This window comes from Eumetopias jubatus, unplaced genomic scaffold (assembly GCF_037043125.1).
Source record: "Eumetopias jubatus isolate StellerSeaLion01/CBP00866 unplaced genomic scaffold, mEumJub1_p1.0 scaffold_10, whole genome shotgun sequence".
Lineage (NCBI taxonomy): Eukaryota > Metazoa > Chordata > Mammalia > Carnivora > Otariidae > Eumetopias > Eumetopias jubatus.
Genome location: NW_028274816.1, coordinates 80075323 through 80097207, shown reverse-complemented (window position 1 = coordinate 80097207; position 21885 = coordinate 80075323). Strand labels below are relative to the sequence as shown.

Sequence of the window (21885 nt, the reverse complement as noted above, 5' to 3'; positions counted from 1 at the left end):
TGGAGGGACAGGGCCCATTAGTCCAAAACTCACTCGTTCCAGGATTTGGAGATTCAGCCCTCAGTGCACCCTTCCCTCTCTGCCAGACCTCAGCCTCTCCTGGATCCCCTACTAGGATCTCCCACCAGGGGCCCCTTGGTGAGGCTGGAGCCCTTTCTGACCATTGGTGAGAGCACAGAGATGGAGCCACACAGAGTGGGGCTGGGAGGGGACCTCACACGGGTCTCCTGCTCCCTTGGTCTTCACAACAGGTGCAAGAGATTCCAGGCAAAGCTCCCCCAGGTGAGTCTGTGCTCCTGAGAGCCGTGCCCACACGGTAGAGAGGGCAGGGGCCAGGACAGGGCGAGGGTCGGGGCGGCAGTTCTGGGGGCGACTGCTGCCCTCAGGTCTCTCTGAGCGGTGGGGGAGTCCCCACCCCCAGCGGGACCGGGCCCTGCGGGTGAGAGCCCCGAGGGAATGCATAACCCGCGTCTGTGGTCTCCAGGGTAAAGTCCCCTTGGGGATCAAGGGCTTCTTCCGGTGGGGCGGCCGCCCCTCGCCCAGGCCGCACACCGCTCCGCCGGGGTCGGGTGGGGGCGGATCTCGGACCCGCACTCCCCCCGCGGCCCCGCCCGTCCGGACAGCCGCGCCCGGCGGTCCCCGATCGGCGCCTCCGCTGCCCCCACGCCCCGCCCGCGCGCCCCGGCCCCGCCCCCGCCCCGAGGCCCCGCCCCCCGCGCGGCGCCCTGTCCCCCGGCTCGCGGGCCCGCCCCGCCCTCCGCCCGCCCCTCCCACCGCCCCTCCGGCGAACACAGCCCCCGGCGGCCAGTCGCCGTCCGGAGCTGCGAAGGAACTCGACTTCTCTCCCCGCCAGGCCCGCGCTCAGACCGCGCGCCCCGCTCGGCCATGGAGCCGGGCCCCGACGCCGAGGAGGCGCGCACGGTGCGCGAGGCGCTGGGCCGCTACGAGGCAGCGCTGGAGGGCGCGGTGCGCGCGCTGCACGAGGACATGCAGGGGCTGCAGCGCGGCGTGGAGCGGCGTGTAGCCGAGGCGCTGCGCCTGGCCGGCCCGCTGGCGCGCACCGTGGCCGAGCTGCAGCGCGACAACCAGCGGCTGCAGGCGCAGCTCGAGCGCCTGACGCGGCAGGTGGAGGCGCTGGGCTTGGGGACCGGGCCGTCCCCCGCGGCCGGCACTCCCGGCACGCCCAGTCCTCCGCCCGCGCCCGGCGTCCCCGGCCGCGCGCCCCGGCTGGGCAGCGCACGCTTCGCCAGCCACGCCACCTTCTCGCTATCCGGCCGCAGCCAGGTGAGCCTCGCGGAGCGCGGGCGCAGGTTTGCGGGCTCAGGGGGCGTGGGGCTGCGCGCCCCCTGCGGCCGCCCCTCCTCCGCGAGTGCGTGCGTCCGCCCGCGCGCGTCTGCGGGGCTGGAGGCCGTGCCGCCTCTGGCCGCTGGGACTCGCTGTGGGGGTCCGGCCACCACTCCGGAGTGAGAGAGGGCCGGCGAATCCTGCCCGCTGCACCTGTCTCGGGCCCCCTCCTTTCTTTGCAGCCAGGCCCTGTTTGCCCGGAGTTCTGTCTCCCTCTCCCCTTTGTCCCACGACGCTGAGGGCTTGGGCGCTGAGATAGGGCCCCTGACCGTTTCAGCACCGCCTGGGCCTCGCCGCCGGCGTGTCCAAATGGCCAGCAGCCCCCGACTCCCCCACCTCCATTCACGGGCCCCCCGCGTTGCCGCTTCACTGAGGCCTGACGACTCCCGTTATTAATTAACCCAGATTGAGAACTCAGGCCCCCCTGTGTGTGTGAGAGAGGGAGAGAGGACACAATGTGGTCGGGGCAGCCGCGTTTGGGAACTGGCAGGGGGTTAAGAGAGCCAGGAAACCAGCCTTGAGCAGTCTCTAGCTTCCTGGGGTCAGTGACCCGCGCTGGGGGTGGTGGAGACCGGTGTGGACCAGTCACCCCGCTGAGCATGGGGCCTCCTGGAGAGACAGGTTAGAATGTTTCCATGGTGTGTGCGGTGGCCCTTAGGTGGGATTTTCCACTCTGCTCAGGCATGTGCTCTGGGGCTGGGTTTCCAGGGTCGTTCCTGCGTTTCTGAGTCGTTTGCACCTGCTGCCCCTCCTTGGTTCAGTCCCTCATGTTCAGATCTCCTGTGTGGGCTCGTCTGCACCTCAGGGGCCGGGAAGAGGGGATCAGATCATTGCCTACCCCTGGAGCTCCCAGCTGCGTGGGAAATGGCCCCAGACAGAGCAGTGCCAACCGTGGGGGCAGCCATCGCGGATGGGCCTTCCCAGTGGGTGTCCCAGGAGGCCTTTGTGCTGGAGGCCCAGGGCTCCTGCTGAGGGGCCGGTGGAGGTGGGATGGGGGCTGTGCATGGGGGCCCAGCAGAGCTAAAGGGACTGCCTGGCCAGAGGGGAGCCTGGTGGGGATGAGGGGGAGGGGTGAATTGTGAGGGCCCTTTGGGTGCTGGGTAAGGGAGCTGGGCTTTGTCCCTGGGGGCGAGACATTCTTCAACCTGTGGTGGTGGCAGAGCCCCTGGGTGGCCTGGTGCTCCGTGTGAAGTGTCTGGTTCTGTCCTATGAGCACAACACGCTACACAACCATGGTATGAAATCACCACTGTGAGCTCACCCGTGCCTAATAAACTGTGTCATCGGCTGTTTCTGTTCTAACACACATGCTCATGGAAGCAGGGGCCCAAGGTTTCAGAAAAAGAGCGTCCGCGTCATGTGTATAAGAGCGTGTATTTGCACATGCTTGCTCATACATGTGTGAGGGGGCTCTCCGGTCATCTGCCTCAGCAGTACCCCTCAGTGGGCATTCTCACCAGAGGTGAGCTGGTCCTCTTGGTTATGGGGGTGGTGGGTGAGGGGGGCTGGGCAGGGAGGGACAGGGTAGCCATCCACAAGCTCCCGCAAGGATGGATGGCGGGGTGGAGGGTGGCTGGAGACAGGGTGGGTGGGTTAAGTGGGATGGCCCGAGGAGAGAAGACGGTCTGACCTGGGGCGGGGGTGGGTGCATGGAGACCGGGGGCTGCCTTGGGGCGAGGTCTGCAAGGGGGAGTTGGCAGGGGGAGGCGGTGTTTGGGCACAGACAGGAGCCTGCCTGGGGAGCTGCCAGGTCACAGATCTGCTGGGGTCATGCTGCATGTGAGGGGCTACGGGACATCCACGGGAAGATGCCCCAGAGCAGGTGGACCACGGATCTGGGGTGCCGGGAGTGGTCGGGGCTGGACGTCCGGGAGATGCCGGAGCTGAGCTAGCAGTTGAAGCCCTGAAGTGGGCGAGGTCTTCAGGGCAAGTGCATGGAAGGAGAAGGTGAGGCAGGAGTCCTGGGTGGAGATGGAGGAGATGCCAGGGAGCCAGCAGGCCCTGGAAGTCAAAAGGTTGGGGTCAGGGGCCAGCAGGGATGCTGTGGCTCTTTGGGGGACAGGGGCGGAGACCCAGTTGGAAAGTAGGTTGCGGGCCTCAGAAAGGCAAGCATCGCTGAGTACTTGGGGGAGGGTGGTCAGGGTCCCCATCCGGGGCGGGGTCAGCTTCCCCTTGCTTGACTTCGGAAGCACTGGTCCCCACTTGTTACGCAGCCCACCTCTCCCAGTGCTGACGCACGCTCCCAGCCAGTTTCTGGCAGCGAAGGGGGCCATGTGGAGCTGTGTGCACATCCCCACTTGTGCTGTGACGAGCGGCTCGGTCATGCACAGGGTGCTCGGTCACGCACAGGGACTCGGCTTCAGGCTGGGCATCGGACTGCCGGCTGTCTTTCACACCCCGCGTCTGTGTCGTGGGGGGAGGGTCCAGATAGAGCTGCGCTTACCCCGCCCCTCTGATATCAGCAAGATGTAGAGAACCTTTTGCTTTCTGCCGTCTCAAACTGGGGGTTGGAGGTGTTGGAGGTGGGTCCTACATAGCGTAGAAATGTACCCTGAACTTATGGGGAAAGAGTTGATCAAGTAATCCACTCTTGAGCGCATAAACCTTGACCTTGCTAGGGAGTGAGAAGACAGAGCTGTAGCCAGGGAAGATCTGGGAGGAGGGAGAGGGCCGGGCAGTGGGAGCAACCAGAGTGGACTCCCTGTAGGAGGCCCAAGTGCCTGGAGCAGACAGAAGCTGCTTTTGTCACGTTTGTCGTGAGGCCTTGGGAGCCTCTCCGCACTTTGTCTATGTCTAAACCAGGGGGGATTGGGCCGGGCTGCTTGGGGGGGCCCCTCGCAGTGGGCGGACCGGGTTCTTCTAACAGTGACATCCGCGGGATCCGTTAGCGGATCCGTTCACAGGCGTGCGTGCACAGCCCGCTGGGGCTTGTGGTGGACAGCGGCCGCCTGAGGCCAGGCCTGAGTTGTTTCCTGCAAGCCACGGCGCGTTCTTGGGGTGGAGGTGGTGGAGGCCCTCAGGGACTGCTGCCAGGAGCTCAGGTCGAGGCCGGCCTGCGAGAGAAGCCAGACTCCCTTATCTGCTCCCCTCCCAGACGCACTGTGTGATAGCAGAGGTCACCGCTCCGGAGGCAGGCGTTTGGGTTGAGTTTTGAGAACCCCTTGGGGGGGGCAGCGGGGAGCAGTCTGGGGGGTGGGCTCAGTCACTCCAGGGCTGCCCGCGGAGTGGGGCGGCGGGTCAGGCAGAACTGAGAACACCTGAAATGTGCCCGCCCTCCCAAAAGTGTTTACAAACTCACCAGTGAGAGAGAGGACTGTGTCTCCGGGGTCTCTGAAATCACGTGCCTGCGCCTCCCCACCAATGTCCCCAGGCCTGGGCTCCCTAGCAGGGGGGCCCCTCCTCTTCACACAAAGCCCAGATGGGGAACTCCGCAGGACCTGGGGCCGAGGCAGCCGGCCCCCCAATGCTGGGAGAGCGAGCTGGAGGCTCCAGGGGTGTGCCTGCTCCAGCCCAGCTCCTTGGTTTCAGGGCTCTGTCCCACAGAGGTCCTACTGGGGTGGTTACCCCAGTGTCCCCCCATTTCCTCCCCCTCAGAGGGCCAGGGGCTCGTGCTGCCCCAGGCTCCTGGGGGCAAGTTCGTGCCGAGTTGTCCTCTCTTCTGTGGAAGGCCAGAGCGCTTTGTGGACAGAGCCTTGGGTTGGGGTAGGAGACCCAGGTCCCAAACCTTGACTCCACCACTGCCTTTAGTAACGTGGGGGTTTAGACCACCGGTTGTGTGCCGATGGGATGGAGGTGGTCTCCAAAGAGCCCCTTGGCCTGTGACACGGACAGAGCCCTCTCCTCAAGTGAGGGTCTGGGGACCCGGGGGGTCTGGGCTTAGCCCCCACCCTGGCTGCAGTCTAGCTGAGACCCCTAGACGGGAATCTGGCTGGTCCAGAACTACTTCCTGTCTGGTTGTGGCGTCTGGTTCCCTGGGGCATCACAGGGGTGGGGGACCTGCAACGTGCAGGGGCAGGCATCTGGGGCCCCACATAGAGACCCACATTCCTGAGAAATGGTTTCACCATCCGCCTGTCCCTCCAGGCTCCTACCTGGACCTGTGGCACCGGTTGGACCAGAGCAGGGAGGGTGGGGGACATGGGGACCCCAGAGCTGAGTTGGCCCTGGTGACAAGTAGGGGCTGGGGTTCAGGGTGGACTTCTGAGTTGGCTTCAAACCAGCTCTAGGGGTGCTCGCAGATACCCCCCTCCTGCACTGCACCTGCAAGGGGGCCTGGCCCCTCCCCCACCCTCCTGAACCGGGAGTCGAGGGGTCACCTGAGTCCTGCCCTTTCTAACTTCTTCAGACACCCGACCCCGCAGAGGGTCCCTTGTCCCACCTCTTCTGCAGGAACAGCCCCTCTAACCCCCCGCCGCCATCTCCCCTCATGGCAGAGAGTCCCCCAGCTACCCCTCCCCCCCATTCAGTTCCTAAACCCACCATCGGGCTCCTTGATGAACCCAACAGGTAGGGTCTGGATCTCATCGCGACCTTTTCCTTGACACCAGGCCACCTTTGGGAGCTGCGGGCACGCCTGCCTTCTTGACACACGCCCCCCGCCCCCGGGCTTCACTGCTCGCCTCGCCCCTCCCACCGCTGGTCCTCTGTAGCCGCCTCTTCTCCCCTCCCAGGCCCTGCGCCCAGACCCGCTCTTCCCCTGCTGTGCTCGGGCTCAAGACTCCTGCTTCTCCCTCCTGCCCCCTCCTGCCCCCGTCCTTCCTTCCCCGTCCTTCCTTCCCCCCGTGCTTCCTTCCCCCCGTCCTTCCTTCCCCTGTCCTTCCTCCATCCTTCCTCCATCCGTCCTTCCCCGTCCGTCCTTCCCCGTCCTTCCTTCCCCGTCCGTCCTTCCCCGTCCTTCCTTCCCCGTCCGTCCTTCCCCGTCCGTCCTTCCCCGTCCTTCCTTCCCCGTCCGTCCTTCCCCGTCCTTCCTTCCCCGTCCGTCCTTCCCCGTCCTTCCTTCCCCGTCCGTCCTTCCCCGTCCGTCCTTCCCCGTCCGTCCTTCCCCGTCCTTCCTTCCCCGTCCTTCCTTCCCCGTCCTTCCTTCCCCGTCCGTCCTTCCCCGTCCTTCCTTCCCCGTCCTTCCTTCCCCGTCCTTCCTTCCCCCCGTCCTTCCTTCCCCGTCCTTCCTTCCCCCGTCCTTCCTTCCCCCGTCCTTCCTTCCCCCGTCCTTCCTTCCCCCGTCCTTCCTTCCCCCGTCCTTCCTTCCCCCCGTCCTTCCTTCCCCCGTCCTTCCTTCCCCCATCCTTCCTTCCCCCGTCCTTCCTTCCCCGTCCGTCCTTCCCCCGTCCTTCCTTCCCCGTCCTCCTTCCCCGTCCCTTCCTTCCCCGTCCTTCCTTCCCCCGTCCTTCCTTCCCCCCGTCCTTCCTTCCCCCGTCCTTCCTTCCCCCATCCTTCCTTCCCCCGTCCGTCCTTCCCCGTCCGTCCTTCCCCGTCCTTCCTTCCCCGTCCTTCCTTCCCCGTCCTTCCTTCCCCGTCCGTCCTTCCCCGTCCTTCCTTCCCCGTCCTTCCTTCCCCCGTCCTTCCTTCCCCCCGTCCTTCCTTCCCCGTCCTTCCTTCCCCGTCCTTCCTTCCCCCGTCCTTCCTTCCCCCGTCCTTCCTTCCCCGTCCTTCCTTCCCCGTCCTTCCTTCCCCGTCCGTCCTTCCCCGTCCTTCCTTCCCCGTCCGTCCTTCCCCGTCCTTCCTTCCCCGTCCTTCCTTCCCCCGTCCTTCCTTCCCCGTCCGTCCTTCCCCGTCCGTCCTTCCCCGTCCTTCCTTCCCCGTCCGTCCTTCCCCGTCCTTCCTTCCCCGTCCGCCTTCCCCGTCCTTCCTTCCCCGTCCTTCCTTCCCCCGTCCTTCCTTCCCCGTCCGTCCTTCCCCGTCCTTCCTTCCCCGTCCGTCCTTCCCCGTCCTTCCTTCCCCGTCCGTCCTTCCCCGTCCTTCCTTCCCCGTCCGTCCTTCCCCGTCCGTCCTTCCCCGTCCTTCCTTCCCCGTCCGTCCTTCCCCGTCCTTCCTTCCCCGTCCGTCCTTCCCCCGTCCTTCCTTCCCCCGTCCTTCCTTCCCCGTCCTTCCTTCCCCGTCCTTCCTTCCCCGTCCTTCCTTCCCCCGTCCTTCCTTCCCCGTCCGTCCTTCCCCGTCCTTCCTTCCCCGTCCGTCCTTCCCCCGTCCTTCCTTCCCCCGTCCTTCCTTCCCCGTCCTTCCTTCCCCGCCTTCCTTCCCCGTCCTTCCTTCCCCCGTCCTTCCTTCCCCGTCCGTCCTTCCCCGTCCTTCCTTCCCCCGTCCTTCCTTCCCCGTCCTTCCTTCCCCGTCCTTCCTTCCCCGTCCTTCCTTCCCCCGTCCTTCCTTCCCCGTCCGTCCTTCCCCGTCCTTCCTTCCCCGTCCGTCCTTCCCCCGTCCTTCCTTCCCCCGTCCTTCCTTCCCCGTCCGTCCTTCCCCGTCCTTCCTTCCCCCGTCCTTCCTTCCCCGTCCTTCCTTCCCCGTCCTTCCTTCCCCGTCCGTCCTTCCCCGTCCTTCCTTCCCCGTCCTTCCTTCCCCGTCCTTCCTTCCCCGTCCGTCCTTCCCCGTCCTTCCTTCCCCGTCCTTCCTTCCCCGTCCTTCCTTCCCCGTCCTTCCTTCCCCGTCCGTCCTTCCCCGTCCTTCCTTCCCCGTCCGTCCTTCCCCGTCCTTCCTTCCCCGTCCTTCCTTCCCCCGTCCGTCCTTCCCCGTCCTTCCTTCCCCGTCCTTCCTTCCCCGTCCTTCCTTCCCCGTCCTTCCTTCCCCGTCCTTCCTTCCCCGTCCTTCCTTCCCCCGTCCTTCCTTCCCCCCGTCCTTCCTTCCCCGTCCTTCCTTCCCCGTCCTTCCTTCCCCCGTCCTTCCTTCCCCCGTCCTTCCTTCCCCGTCCTTCCTTCCCCGTCCTTCCTTCCCCGTCCGTCCTTCCCCGTCCGTCCTTCCCCGTCCGTCCTTCCCCGTCCTTCCTTCCCCGTCCTTCCTTCCCCGTCCTTCCTTCCCCGTCCGTCCTTCCCCGTCCGTCCTTCCCCGTCCTTCCTTCCCCGTCCGTCCTTCCCCGTCCTTCCTTCCCCGTCCGTCCTTCCCCGTCCTTCCTTCCCCGTCCTTCCTTCCCCCGTCCTTCCTTCCCCGTCCGTCCTTCCCCGTCCTTCCTTCCCCGTCCGTCCTTCCCCGTCCTTCCTTCCCCGTCCGTCCTTCCCCGTCCTTCCTTCCCCGTCCGTCCTTCCCCGTCCGTCCTTCCCCGTCCTTCCTTCCCCGTCCGTCCTTCCCCGTCCTTCCCTTCCCCGTCCGTCCTTCCCCGTCCTTCCTTCCCCCGTCCTTCCTTCCCCGTCCTTCCTTCCCCGTCCTTCCTTCCCCGTCCTTCCTTCCCCGTCCTTCCTTCCCCGTCCGTCCTTCCCCGTCCTTCCTTCCCCGTCCGTCCTTCCCCCGTCCTTCCTTCCCCCGTCCTTCCTTCCCCGTCCTTCCTTCCCCGTCCTTCCTTCCCCGTCCTTCCTTCCCCCGTCCTTCCTTCCCCGTCCGTCCTTCCCCGTCCTTCCTTCCCCCGTCCTTCCTTCCCCGTCCTTCCTTCCCCGTCCTTCCTTCCCCGTCCTTCCTTCCCCCGTCCTTCCTTCCCCGTCCGTCCTTCCCCGTCCTTCCTTCCCCGTCCGTCCTTCCCCCGTCCTTCCTTCCCCCGTCCTTCCTTCCCCGTCCGTCCTTCCCCGTCCTTCCTTCCCCCGTCCTTCCTTCCCCGTCCTTCCTTCCCCGTCCTTCCTTCCCCGTCCGTCCTTCCCCGTCCTTCCTTCCCCGTCCTTCCTTCCCCGTCCTTCCTTCCCCGTCCGTCCTTCCCCGTCCTTCCTTCCCCGTCCTTCCTTCCCCGTCCTTCCTTCCCCGTCCTTCCTTCCCCGTCCGTCCTTCCCCGTCCTTCCTTCCCCGTCCGTCCTTCCCCGTCCTTCCTTCCCCGTCCTTCCTTCCCCCGTCCTTCCTTCCCCGTCCGTCCTTCCCCGTCCTTCCTTCCCCGTCCGTCCTTCCCCGTCCTTCCTTCCCCGTCCGTCCTTCCCCGTCCTTCCTTCCCCGTCCGTCCTTCCCCGTCCTTCCTTCCCCGTCCTTCCTTCCCCGTCCTTCCTTCCCCGTCCGTCCTTCCCCGTCCTTCCTTCCCCGTCCGTCCTTCCCCGTCCTTCCTTCCCCGTCCGTCCTTCCCCGTCCTTCCTTCCCCGTCCGTCCTTCCCCGTCCGTCCTTCCCCGTCCTTCCTTCCCCGTCCGTCCTTCCCCGTCCTTCCTTCCCCGTCCGTCCTTCCCCGTCCTTCCTTCCCCCGTCCTTCCTTCCCCGTCCTTCCTTCCCCGTCCTTCCTTCCCCGTCCTTCCTTCCCCCGTCCTTCCTTCCCCGTCCGTCCTTCCCCGTCCTTCCTTCCCCGTCCGTCCTTCCCCCATCCTTCCTTCCCCCGTCCTTCCTTCCCCGTCCTTCCTTCCCCGTCCTTCCTTCCCCGTCCTTCCTTCCCCCGTCCTTCCTTCCCCGTCCGTCCTTCCCCGTCCTTCCTTCCCCCGTCCTTCCTTCCCCGTCCTTCCTTCCCCGTCCTTCCTTCCCCGTCCTTCCTTCCCCCGTCCTTCCTTCCCCGTCCGTCCTTCCCCGTCCTTCCTTCCCCGTCTGTCCTTCCCCCGTCCTTCCTTCCCCCGTCCTTCCTTCCCCGTCCGTCCTTCCCCGTCCTTCCTTCCCCCGTCCTTCCTTCCCCGTCCTTCCTTCCCCGTCCTTCCTTCCCCGTCCTTCCTTCCCCGTCCTTCCTTCCCCCGTCCTTCCTTCCCCCGTCCTTCCTTCCCCGTCCTTCCTTCCCCGTCCTTCCTTCCCCGTCCTTCCTTCCCCCGTCCTTCCTTCCCCGTCCGTCCTTCCCCGTCCTTCCTTCCCCCGTCCTTCCTTCCCCGTCCTTCCTTCCCCGTCCTTCCTTCCCCGTCCTTCCTTCCCCCGTCCTTCCTTCCCCGTCCGTCCTTCCCCGTCCTTCCTTCCCCGTCCGTCCTTCCCCCGTCCTTCCTTCCCCCGTCCTTCCTTCCCCGTCCGTCCTTCCCCGTCCTTCCTTCCCCCGTCCTTCCTTCCCCGTCCTTCCTTCCCCGTCCTTCCTTCCCCGTCCTTCCTTCCCCCGTCCTTCCTTCCCCGTCCGTCCTTCCCCGTCCTTCCTTCCCCGTCCGTCCTTCCCCCGTCCGTCCTTCCCCCGTCCTTCCTTCCCCCGTCCTTCCTTCCCCGTCCTTCCTTCCCCGTCCTTCCTTCCCCCGTCCTTCCTTCCCCGTCCGTCCTTCCCCGTCCTTCCTTCCCCGTCCGTCCTTCCCCCGTCCGTCCTTCCCCCGTCCTTCCTTCCCCCGTCCTTCCTCTTCACCTGCAGCCTCAGACACGCAGCCGCCCCCTGACCTCAAGGCCCTGCTGCCCAGGGGCACCTTACACTCAGCGTGTCCCAAACCTAAGTCTCGTTTTCCGACCAACGCCCCTCCCTTCCTCCTCGCCGCTCGGACCCGAAGCCCAGGCTTCGAAGAGGCCTCGCCCCCCGCCCTTCGCATCCGCTCACTGCCCCCAGAGCTGTGAGTCCTTCTCCCTTTACCCGCGCACGGCCCCCTGTCCCCTCCCCACGGGCTGACCCGGGGGCTGCACGGCGCGTCCCCCGCTGCTGGATGGGAATGCTGCAGCCTCCACGCCTGTTTCTGCAGACACGGGTCGCTCTGCTGGGAACGGCCGCCCCTCCTCGTCCACCTGGCTCACTCCACACTTGGCTGGGGCGCTGCCACCTCTGGGAAGCCCTCCCTGACCCACTGGGCTGGAGGAAGTCTGTCGCAGGCATGACTGTTGGGCTGGCTTGGCGGTGTGTGCTCGGGGTCCTGGCTCCCGACCGACACCTGCCCCCCCCCTCCCCCAGCAGAGTGGCCACACTGGCCCTGGGTGCGGGAGGGGCTGAGCCGCCTGGGGCCCGCCCGGGATGGGCTTTGTTAGTCATCTGGGAACCTTGCAGACCTTGGCGGTGTCTAGTGGAGGGGACGGCCTCTCTCTCCAGGTGCCCATCGCGGCCTCTGAGGAGAGGCCTGGTAGTGGTCAGCCTCGATCTCCTTCCTGTCAGGCAGACCCCCAGACCCCGGCCTTGCAGACACTCTGGGCCCTCCCCACGGCCCCTCACCGGGAGAAGGGAGCAGAACGTCCCTCCTGGCCACAGACATCAGCTGCTTCTCACACCCCTTCTCTGAGCCCCCGGGTTCTGTCCGCCAAACGAGGGCTGTTAGCATGCACCTGGGAGGACAGAGCGCGTTGGTTAAGTGGCATGCCCACAAAAAGGGCCTGACACCCCTGAGACGCTCAGAGGGTGCGTGTGGAGCCGCCTTGCCTCCAACAGGGAAACCGAGACCCGGAAGGGGCAAGACCTGAGCCCAGCAACGTGGCGGTCGGCGGCACGGCCGGGACACCAGGCCCCCCGGTGGCTCCTGGGTTGGAGGGGCCCCAAGGAGCCAGTCAGGCCCCCATACTCCAGGCACCCGGGCAAATTTTGTAGCTCTGGGTCTAACGAAAAGTCCTCGGTCCCCCGTGCCCAGTGTTGGCCCAGAGAAGCTTACGCTTCTGCTCATGGCTGTCTCCACAGCGGCAGCCCTGCTGGCCCTCCCGGCCTGGGGAGCAGTCTGGGAGAAGGCTGGGCCACCTTATACACGGCTCAGAACCCTTGTTCCCGATCTTTTGTCCCTGGCACCCTGGGCACGTTTGCCTGGCTGGGTCCACCCCAGGGTGCTGTGTGGCCTGGGCCCACTACGGTATCTTCTGGGGGCTGCCTCTCAAACGCGAGTGTTGTTTGCCCCCAGAACGAGGGGGGCTTTAGACAGCAGTTTTGGGGGTGGGCAGTGGGCCCTACCTGACGGGGCCTTCTCGTGGCGTGTGTCTCTGTAGAGCGTGGATCACCAGGACGAAGCCAGTGAGCTGGAGACGAGGAAGGCCTCAGACTCGTGCGTCATCGAGAATGGGCACCAGCCGGGGGCAGGTAGGGGCCGATGGCACAGGAGGGGTGGCTGGGGGTTTGCATCTGTGCCAGGCCAGCCCTTGGCTGGGAGGTGGCCTGACCCTGGACTCCCGACGGGTAGAGAGGCTGCCAGGAGGGCGGCTTTGCTCAGGATGAAGTGGAGTTTTTTAAACACAGAGGGAAATGGGAGCTCTCGAAAGGTGGTGAGCTTCCCTGTTTCTGAAGGAATGCAAGCAGGGGCTGAGGAATCGTCCATGCAGGGAGAAGCATAGAGTGGCTGACAGGCTAGCTAGTGTTTACTGAGCTGACTGTGCGGGCAGTTTGCAGTAGACACAAACTCTGGTTGGAGTGTCGAGGCGTCCCCGGAAGGGGGAGGTCAGGGAGGCCTTCCTGGAGGCGGTGGGAGGAGGGTCGGGGAGTCTAGAGTCCTCCTGGAGGCGGGGCTCTGGATCCCCTGCGGATGCCATGGCTGACCTGCACCCCACCCCACTGGTCGTGTTCCAGGTCTGGGCGATGGACCCCCGGAGGCTGCCCAGACGTTCCCGGCGCCAGAGCCGCCCAAGCCTCGCCCTGTGAGCCTCTCCTTGCGGCTGCCTCACCAGCCCGTCACGGCCGTCACTCGCGTCTCTGAGAGGTTCTCGGGGGAGACCTCAGCCGCAGCTGTCTCGCCCACGTCTGCCGCCGTCCTGGGGGGCCTGAGCCCCAGCCCCAGTGAGGCCACCACACCGTGGACCCCCGGTCCCAGCGGTAGGAGCAGGAGAGCGTGGCCTGGGGGCAGACCCCACCTCAAGCTGGGAGGGCAGGCAGGGCTCATGGGCCGGGGGGTTGGCAAGAGACCCAGAAAAGCTGGGGCCATGCCACAGCCCCACCTGTGCCCACCACTGCAACCCCGTCCCTAGCCCGTCCGTGCGGCCCGTCCCCACGGGGACATCCCTCAGTCAGGACCCCAGACCCGTGCGGAGAGAAGGGGGCTTGCATCCCTGCACAGTTGGCGTGGTTCTCCGGGCCTGGCTTGGGCCTGTGGTCAGGCTGCTGCTGGTGGTCCCGGGGGCTTCCGGAAGGAGGGTTGGGGAACAGAGTGCTTGCTGGATACGCAGCTCAGGAGGCCCTGGGCCCTGTGCCCTCAAACGCAGGGTGGGGACACGTACCAGAGCTTTTATGTCCTTGCTCTATGTTCCCAGCTTCCTCTCCCTCAACTGTTGGCCGAGGTGGGGCCCGTGGAGCCTGGGGCACCTGACTGTCCAGGGAGTGATGCCGGGGCAGGGGAGGGGGGCCGGCGCTGGTCTCCCGCGACCAGGGCTACTTCTCTTCTCTCCTCGTCCCACAGAGAAGAACCCATCCGTCCCGCGGTTGAGCGCCGGCTACGGGGCAGCGTCCACAGGCAGGAACAGCGACAGGTGGGTCACGATGGCCTCGCGCTCCCTGGCCACCAGCGGAGTGGCCCTGTGCTGAGCCAGAGCTGAGAGCCAGGGCAGCAGGGCTGTGCGGGGGGGGGGGGGGGGATTGTGCAGGGGAGGCAAGGCAGGCCTCCCCCTCGACAGTCTTGTTTGGATATGGCTGCAGCTGTGTCTGCGTGGGCTCCTCAGATCAGGTCTGGGCCAGGATCGAGCCGGTGTCTCCCGCCCCCCAGAGGAGGTGGGAGGCTGTCTTCGTCCTGGCTGGCGGGGCTCCCTCCGCCGGGTGCTTCCTGCCCGGACGGGACGGAGGAGGCACTGGAGAGGCCCCGGGGCTGGGGCAGGTGTGTGGGGGCTCCCCGCAGGGCAGCCGGACTGAGATTGGAGCTGGGAGGGGGTGGGGGGCGGGCTTGGTTTTTCTTGCAATCATAAAGGAAAATTGTGACTTTGTGGCAAACTGTCGAGGAGGAAACAAAGGGGGTCTTATCTAGTGGGGGTGGAGGGGGGGTCTGGGCCTGGTGGGGCTGGTCTGGGGTACGCCGCCCTGCCCGCCACAGGAACTGGCACCTGCTGAGGGGTGGGTGATTATGCCCAGCAAGAGGGGCTGCTCTCCCTCCGGTGTTGGGCTGGGACAACCCACAGCACCAGGGGCCAAGTCACCCGGCAGGAAGGGCAGGGTGTGGATCCCCACACCGCTCGACAGGTTGGTCCCTCCTCTGTTCCGGCCACTTCTGCCTCCGTCACCCTGTGGGGCGGGGGGACCCTGGGCCCATGGGGGCCTGGGTGTTCCCGACACGCTGGTTCTCTCCTCAGCCCACCCCTGGTGACGCCGCCCCGGTCGCCCCCGGCCTCCCCGCCGCCAGCCGCCGCCCAGGCCCGGCGCCGGGAGCTGGTGAGGTCGCAGACGCTGCCCCGCACGTCGGGAGCACAGGCCCGGAAAGCCTTGTTTGAGAAGTGGGAGCAGGGTACCGCGGGCAAGTACGGACGCTCAAGCCCAGCGTGGGCCCAGCCCCAAATGGTGGCCTGGCGGGCGCAGCTCAGCAGAGCTGGCCCTGCCCTGTCCCCCTTGACGAGAGCCCCTCTCCTGCCCCGTCCCAGGGGTGTCCCAGGCCGCCCTCCGCCGCCTTCCCTGGTTCCTGGGCGTGACAGGGGCTCCCGGGGGTAGCTGTGGGGTGACACCCTGGCCCTCGGAGAGACAGGGCTGTCCTTGGCACAGGGATCCAGCTCTCAGCCTGACGCCTGCGGTGTGCAGGGTGGGACCCGGGCCTGTCCTCCCAGCAGGGAGGGAGACTGAGCCGACGGCCTGATCCCACTAGGGAGCGTCCTAGGAGGACCCCCTCTCTGGCTAGGAAGGAACCCTGTCAGTGAGGGTGGCCTTGGGGCGGCTGGACGAAGGGAAGGGGGGCCCTGCGGGCTCGGGACCCCTGATCCCCAATGTGGGACAGAGACGGGGCTTGGGGGCTGGAGGGAGGGCGGTCCTGCCCGATGTTGTCAGGGGGCTCCCCGGGGGCACAGAGCCGGTGGGGCATCCTCCCGGGGGCTGGCCGCGCTGGGGACCCCGGCCGGCCCCGGGAGGAGGAGTGCCCCGTTGCAGGCTGGCTCTTGGCACAGGGGCGAGGGCGAGGTGCGGGCTGAGCTGAAGCGGTCCCAGAGCTTCGGGGTCGGCGCCGGCAGCATCAAGCAGCTCCTGCTGCGATGGTGTCGCAAGAAGACTCTCGGCTACCAGGTGAGCCCGGGTCCCGCCCCAGCCCGGCCGCCTCCCTGGCCGCCGCCCACAGCCCGTGCCCGGAACCCTGGGGCCTCCTGCGGACCGGGTGGGCGCCGGGAGGGGCTGCTGGGGGGGGACCCGCTCACCTCCCTGTGTTGACCCCCGGCCGGCCGGAAGCACGTGGACCTGCAGAACTTCTCCTCCAGCTGGAGCGACGGAATGGCCTTCTGCGCCCTGGTGCACTCCTTCTTCCCCGACGCCTTCGACTACAGCGCCCTGAGCCCCACGCAGCCGCAGAGGAACTTCGAGCTGGCCTTCTCCATGGCTGAGTGAGTGTGGCGGGTCCTGAGCCGGCGTCTGCCCCGGGGATGGGGGAGCATGGGGCAGGCACGACGGGAGGCCCTCCACTCCGCCCGCCTCCTGGACAGCTGGGGGGTCGTCCAGACTCGCCGAGGAGGGCTCACCGCACCTGCCCTTCCTGCCGGGTGACTCGGCCCCTGGTGTGTGTGCGGTCTGGGAGACCAGCCACTGACCGACAGGGCACGGGGGGCCGTGGGGTGGGGTCTCCTAGGGCACCCGGTCTGTCCTCTCAGGGCTGGTGGGGACATACCGTTGCTTTTGGGTGAGCAGGAAATCAAATAACATCTGCCTGGGAGACATTTTGAAAAAGTCTGCAATAAGTCGATTTTGCTTCTCTAAATGCTGTTCTGGCATCTGATATGCAACCGCCTCCCTTCCTGAGACCCACTCACCGGGGGGAGGTTGGGTGGGGGGAGATTCTGGGACCCCCAGGCTGGGATTTGGTGGTCGGCTCGGGCAGCCCGCGGTGCACCAGGGTTCTGGTGGGGACGCAGGCAGTCCCCTGGGGGTGGTCTGCCTGGCGTTCTGGGGGTGCCGGAGAGCAGTTGCGGGGAGAGGGCCGTGGATGGACCAGCTCCCAGTGGCTGGTGGGCAGGGGGCTGGGAGAAAGTGCTCTGTCCTCACACCAGGGCCTCCTGTTGGCTGGACACCGTCAGGACGCAAAGGGCCGGGGAACCTGGAGACGGGGCACAGAGGAGGATGTTTGGGGCTGCCTGATGCTCAGTTTCCAGGAATCAAGGGGAAGAAGGTCAGAGGGAAGGAAGGTCCCCCCAAAGCCGAGTTTCCTGGAGGGAGTGTTTATCTCTCCTGCTGCAGCCTCTGTGCCTGGTGACATCAGCCCCCTGAGCAGCCTGCACGTGCCCACCCAGTGCCTTGAGCGGGGGGAGGCCGCACTCCAGGCCTGGACCCCGGGCCTGGCCAGGGAAGCTGAGGGGGCCGCCCCTCTCCCGAGCCACAGCTCCCGCTCTGGGGACGGATGGAGACCCTGGCTCTGAGCTTCTTGGCTGAGCTGTAGGAATGTTGGTATTGCCCTTGTGGTGTGGTCTCGGGTGACACGCTTGGACTCTGGGCCCCCTTGGGGTCCCAAGAACTCCTTGTATCCTTTAAAAGCCTTCTCTTTCTTGGCTGCTTGGGATTAGCTGTCATCCTAATCACAGAAACAGCTCTGGATGGAGCGTGTTATGCAACTGGACCCAGACGGTGGTGAAGCAGAGCCAAGGAGGACGGCACGGTGTTGGGGAGGGGTGCCTCGCAGGGGGAGGCCCAGCCGCTGGGAGCCTAGACAGGGTGGCGGTCAAACCGCGGACTGCGTGTGCGGGGCTGGGGCTCTGATGCGGGCATGCAGAGGCCTACCCCAGCTGGCGAGGCCGCTTGTGGCCCCTGGAGCTCTCTTCCGTCAAGACCAGGGGGCCGTGCCCTGGAGCAGGCTGGGCCGAGCAGGGAGAGTGGTGGCCCTGCATCCCTGCATTGCAGATTGCGGGGAACACAGCCCCCGCCCCCGCCCAGCCTGCCCCAAACCCTGCAGCTGGAGCCAGAGCCGTCTGCGGCTACGCTCTCCCAGCACCAGGGTTGGGCTCATGGAGCCTCCAGACTCGGAACGCACGTTTCTTCTACTCCCAGCCTGGGAGGTGATGGTGCAGGCCGCTCCAGGCTTTGCTTTCTTTCCCCCCAGAGCAAACGGGGTCAGCAGCCTGGCCCTGCCTCCCCGTGGCCTGCTCATGTCTGGGGAGGGGAGGGTGGTCTGCCTGCTCCTGAGATGAGTTCCGGCTTTCCTCCGCCTTGAGGGGGACCGGGGAGGGGGTGCCCTGGGCAGGCCCGTGTGGGGAGCTTGTTCGGGGTCTGGGAAGGGGCCTCCCCTGGGAGTCCTGTGGGAGGTGACCTCGCAGGGGCAGCTTGGGTCACCTGGTTCCTTGGACGGCAGGCTGGTCAGGAGCAGACAGTGCGGGATGGAGGACAGACAGGCCCCTCGGACACGGGGTTCACCTCCCATCAGGAAGGAAGTGCTTCCAGACCCTTCCGTGAGCAAGGGCCGTAGAAGCACAAAGATGCCCGGGGAACCTGTGCCATGTCAGGGGTTGGTGCTGCCCCTCCTCCCTGTAACGGACGGCCCCGGAGATTCCCCATGGCCTAATCTGTGCGAGCAATGCAGTGTTGACAGCAGAGTGAGCTCCCTTGTTGGACAGGTGTCCCGGGCTTGGGAAGCGGGAAGACCAGCCCTTTTATGGAAGGGGCTGCGGTGGGTGTGTGGTGGCCTGCCCTCTGCACCCTGCCCCCCCACCAGCCCCAGGCCGAGGGCAGGCCCAGAGCCGGATGTGTGGCCCGAGGCTCCCGCTTGCCCTGTGGGGAATGTGTCCTGCTCTCCGGTTACGCCCAAGCCGAAGGGGCTTCAGGCTATTTCTAGTGCTCATGTGTCTGTCTGAAACCAGACAGGAGGCTGCAGTCCGAGCCTGGCATCTGCATTTAGAGGAGGCTTAAGCAAATAAAAATAACCCCTCCGGCCCCTCCTCCACGTCCCTCACAGGCCAGCCCCGCATGGACGGAAGAGCAGAAAAGAGCTGGAGTCGGAGAATCCTCTGAACCCTCTTAGCCCCAGGCAAGGTGCGGCCCCGTGAACTCATTCAAAGGTGGTAGTACTTTTTCCTTCGGGCTGTTCCGTGGTGTCTGAGTTCTTTCAACAAGCTGGTGTGGCGTTTACAAAAGCAGCTTATTGATTTAAACGGCAACTTGGGTGTGCACTTCATGCAACGTGCTGTCAGTTATGCCTCAAGTTTTTAGGGCGTTTGGGGCCTCTAATACTTTGAGACTTACGTAGTGTTATAAAACTCCGCCCTGATTGTCATCTTCCTCTTCTCATATCCTGATTCCAAAATCTCATTCAGCCTCTGTATGCAGCTTCTAGGAGTCTTGACGTGACAGTGTGGCTGGCGGGGTGGGGACCGGGGCCCTGGTTGTTTGCTGGGAAGCTGGGACCTTGCCCACAGCTTCCCGTCTGAGTCATGGCGGGGAGGCCGTGGGGAGGCCTTCGCGCCTGTCCCCACCGCCACCCTGATCGCGGAAGTCCGGTAAGGGCCCCCTCTGGTAAGAAGGCGGGAAAGAAGCTAGAACCAGCGCAGAGGAGAGACTCCCCGGTGCCCTTTGAGCTCTTTAGTTTCGGGGAAAAGGCACAATAGGGAGATCCTCGCAAGGTTCTCTTCCACCGTGAGATGTGGGAAGAAATCAGGCCGAGGATGGACTTGTGGGGCCAATAGGTAGGAGGGACCCAGGGGCAAACTAGCATGAGAAATGTGAGGGCAACTTCCTGGCCTTGGGGGAAGAGGGCCCCTGGCCTGGGCCTGGAGGACAGCCAGCCGACCAGGGCCACCGAGGAGAGAGCACCTGCCGCCTCCCCGGTGTTCGGAGGCCGGCACTCGGTTCTCTTTCCAGGCTGAACGTCAGGGTTTTAATACGGCTCTCATTTAACCTGGGGACCGCAGAGCCCAGCGTCGGGGGGAATGGCCCAGCGCACGTGCGGGGTCGGCTCATCTGGGATCTTGGGAGGCAGCCCTGGGCGGGCAGGTGGGCAGGCGGGCAGATGTTGACTGATGGCTCGGGAAGGTGCACTCAGGTCAGAAGGCCTTGGATTTGCAGCCCCTCCCCACCAACAAAGCACTGATACAGGCCTGTCCTTTGTCAGAGCGCACGCTTCCCGGACACAGAGCCCCGCCCTGGCCCGTCGGCGATGCCAGGGTGCCCAGCCTGGGGCCAAGCCCCCCCGTCACCTCACAAAGCCACTGGGTTCCCTCAGAGGGACCCGCTCCAGACCAAGGGGGAGGCGGCAGTGGGCCCATCCAGGACAGATGTCTGTGTTTCACTGACACTCGGGGTCTGAGAGGAGGCCTGGCGTCCGGCCAGCATGCAGGGCGGGGCCCTGAGCTCGTGTTCCAGTCCCGTGCGTGGGGCCCCCAGCACTGGCCCGTGGGCCCCGGGGTGCAAGCCCAGGACGGGGGCGTGAGGAGCAGAGCTAGCCTCCGAACCCAGCTGCTCAGATTCCAAGTGCCGACCTTTCCCGTCCACGCGCTTGCTCCTTACATGGAGCATGATGACAGAGATGACCGGCACCGCCGACATTTACCGCACGGCTCACGGGGCCGGCCCCCCCGGCCACCCCGCGCAGGGCGGTTACACCAGCCGGGGCAGTCGGAGGCCGGGACAAGTGACATGTCTTTCTTACCTCAAGTCAGGAAGGACGGGCCAGGTCGTGAACCCCGACAGTCACCTGCTCGTTCACAGGGGAGGAGGTCCCACACCTGGGACCATGAAGTGCACTAGGCCGCAGAGGGACGGACGCTGACAGCACCGGGGGTGGGCATTCGAGCCCAGTCAGTGCCGCCCGACCCTGCCAGGCCCGCGATTCTGGCGCCCTGGGAAGCATGGGGTAGTGTTTGGAAGGACACCGCTCTTAGGACACGGCGCTGACCCCTGTCACTGGGGGTGCTGCCACGGGAGCTGGGGATGGCGGGGAACCTGCTTTCCAGCCCAGGGAACGCCCAGCTTCCCGTCTACACCAGGGCTCAAGGCTAGACCAGCGTTTCCCAGAGTGTGCGGCAAGGGGGGCCGGGGGGCCGAGGGGGTTGTGGGCAACTTCCTGACCTTGCCCTTGGGACCCGTCAGCCAACAGGTCATGAAATCGGGTGAGCGGTTCCCGCCCGCGTTAAGTGGGGTGGGTGGGGGGAGAAACAAGCCCCTGTGGGGATATCTCTGGGGCAGAAAGCACCTCTGTGCAGCCCTGGCACGTTCGCGTGTGTGTGCTGTGTCTCCAAGCGCGGGTCTCGTAAACGTTTTAAAAGACATTTTAGGAGCCGCCTGGGTGAATTTACTACTTTCTTTGTTTTACGTTTTGTAGTTTGTGGCGAATTTCCACATCCTGTCGACATACATTGAATTTTTTAGTGGAAACTTCATTTTTAAATTAAACTAAAATTTCGCTAATAGAATTCTAGCACTTGTAAGTGAATTTAGTGAAAGTGAACTTTAATTTCACTGAAAGTTGCAACCAGGAAGTCTGTGAAGTGAGTTGACTTGGTGGCCCCTGGATGCCAGGGTCTGGGCAGCACTGCCTTGGAGTAAAGTGACCCCCGGGGTCATCGGAAGGCCCTGGGGTGGGAGGGCGCCGCAGCTTTGTCTGCAGGGCCATGGGGCGGGCTGGTAACCGGGGCCCTTGTCCTGACAGGATTCTGTGTTTCAGGAATCTGGCCAACTGCGAGCGCCTCATCGAGGTGGAGGACATGATGGTGATGGGCCACAAGCCGGACCCCATGTGCGTCTTCACCTACGTCCAGTCACTGTACAACCACCTGCGTCGCTTTGAATGAAGCCCGTGGGGCCTGGATGGCTAGGGCAGAGACTGTGGGGCGGCTTGCGCTCCCCGAGCGGGGCAGCCCCGCTGTGTGGTGTGAGGGCACTTTTGTTCTGTGGCGTGTGGGACGCCCTCCGGCCCGCTGTGTTGTTTGATGTGGGCACTGCGCACTGTGCTCTGCGTGGGCCGCGGCCAGGGCTCCACAGAAGAGGGGGAGCTACCAGAGAGCGCGATTGGTGCTAAGTGATTATCTCCCTTCAAATAAAAGGCTTGCCTGTGGATTCTGGAATGTGAGATCGTTTTCCCGCGGGTGAATTTGATACGTTGGCTTCACGGGGACGCGTTGGTTACCAGGTGTGTTTTATCACAATACCCAGAGTTCTGTACATCCCCAGGCTATGGTAGGCTCCTCTCCTCCCTCGCTCTGGGCCTCTGCCAGGAAGCAGGGACGACACTCCATCGATAGCCTGACATGGAAGACCACGTCTTGGGAAGAAACCATCTAATCTCTCCCAGGTCCTGGGGCAACAGATGACCTTCAAGTCACCCTGGTCCTCTGGGGAGATGGGAAGGGCTGTTGCCTGGTCCCAAAGCGCCCCGTCCTTCCCGGGATCCTGGCTAAGAATAGGCTCTCAGGAGGTGAACGCTTTTAGGGAAGGACGAGGCCCTTTGTGCAGAGAGGGAGGGTTTTGTTTTGATTTTTTTTTACAATTTAAAACATTTTTATTATTTTTTTATTGTCATGTTAATCACCATACATTACACCATTAGCTTTTGATGGAGTGTTCCATGATT

General features: G+C 65.2%; 1 protein-coding gene across 1 annotated transcript; it reads left to right on the top strand.

The window, feature by feature from the left end:
* The first annotated feature begins 823 nt into the window (after positions 1 to 823).
* On the top strand, positions 824 to 21369 carry SMTNL2 (smoothelin like 2). Its single transcript, XM_028125024.2, has 8 exons — positions 824 to 1284; positions 12224 to 12314; positions 12798 to 13040; positions 13621 to 13690; positions 14501 to 14665; positions 15299 to 15413; positions 15573 to 15724; positions 20980 to 21369. Exons 1-8 carry the CDS (start codon positions 886 to 888, stop codon positions 21104 to 21106), a joined length of 1362 nt encoding a protein of 453 aa, XP_027980825.1. The 5' UTR covers positions 824 to 885; the 3' UTR covers positions 21107 to 21369.
* Positions 21370 to 21885: the final 516 nt, after the last annotated feature.

Coding starts and splice junctions, on each gene's coding strand:
- SMTNL2 (XM_028125024.2), top strand. CDS start 886: ATGGAGCCGGGCCCCGACGCCGAGGAGGCGCGCACGGTGCGCGAGGCG. Junction 14,666..15,298: donor GAGCAGGGTACCGCGGGCAA/GTACGGACGCTC, acceptor CTCTTGGCACAG/GGGCGAGGGCGAGGTGCGGG. Junction 15,725..20,979: donor CTGGCCTTCTCCATGGCTGA/GTGAGTGTGGCG, acceptor TCTGTGTTTCAG/GAATCTGGCCAACTGCGAGC.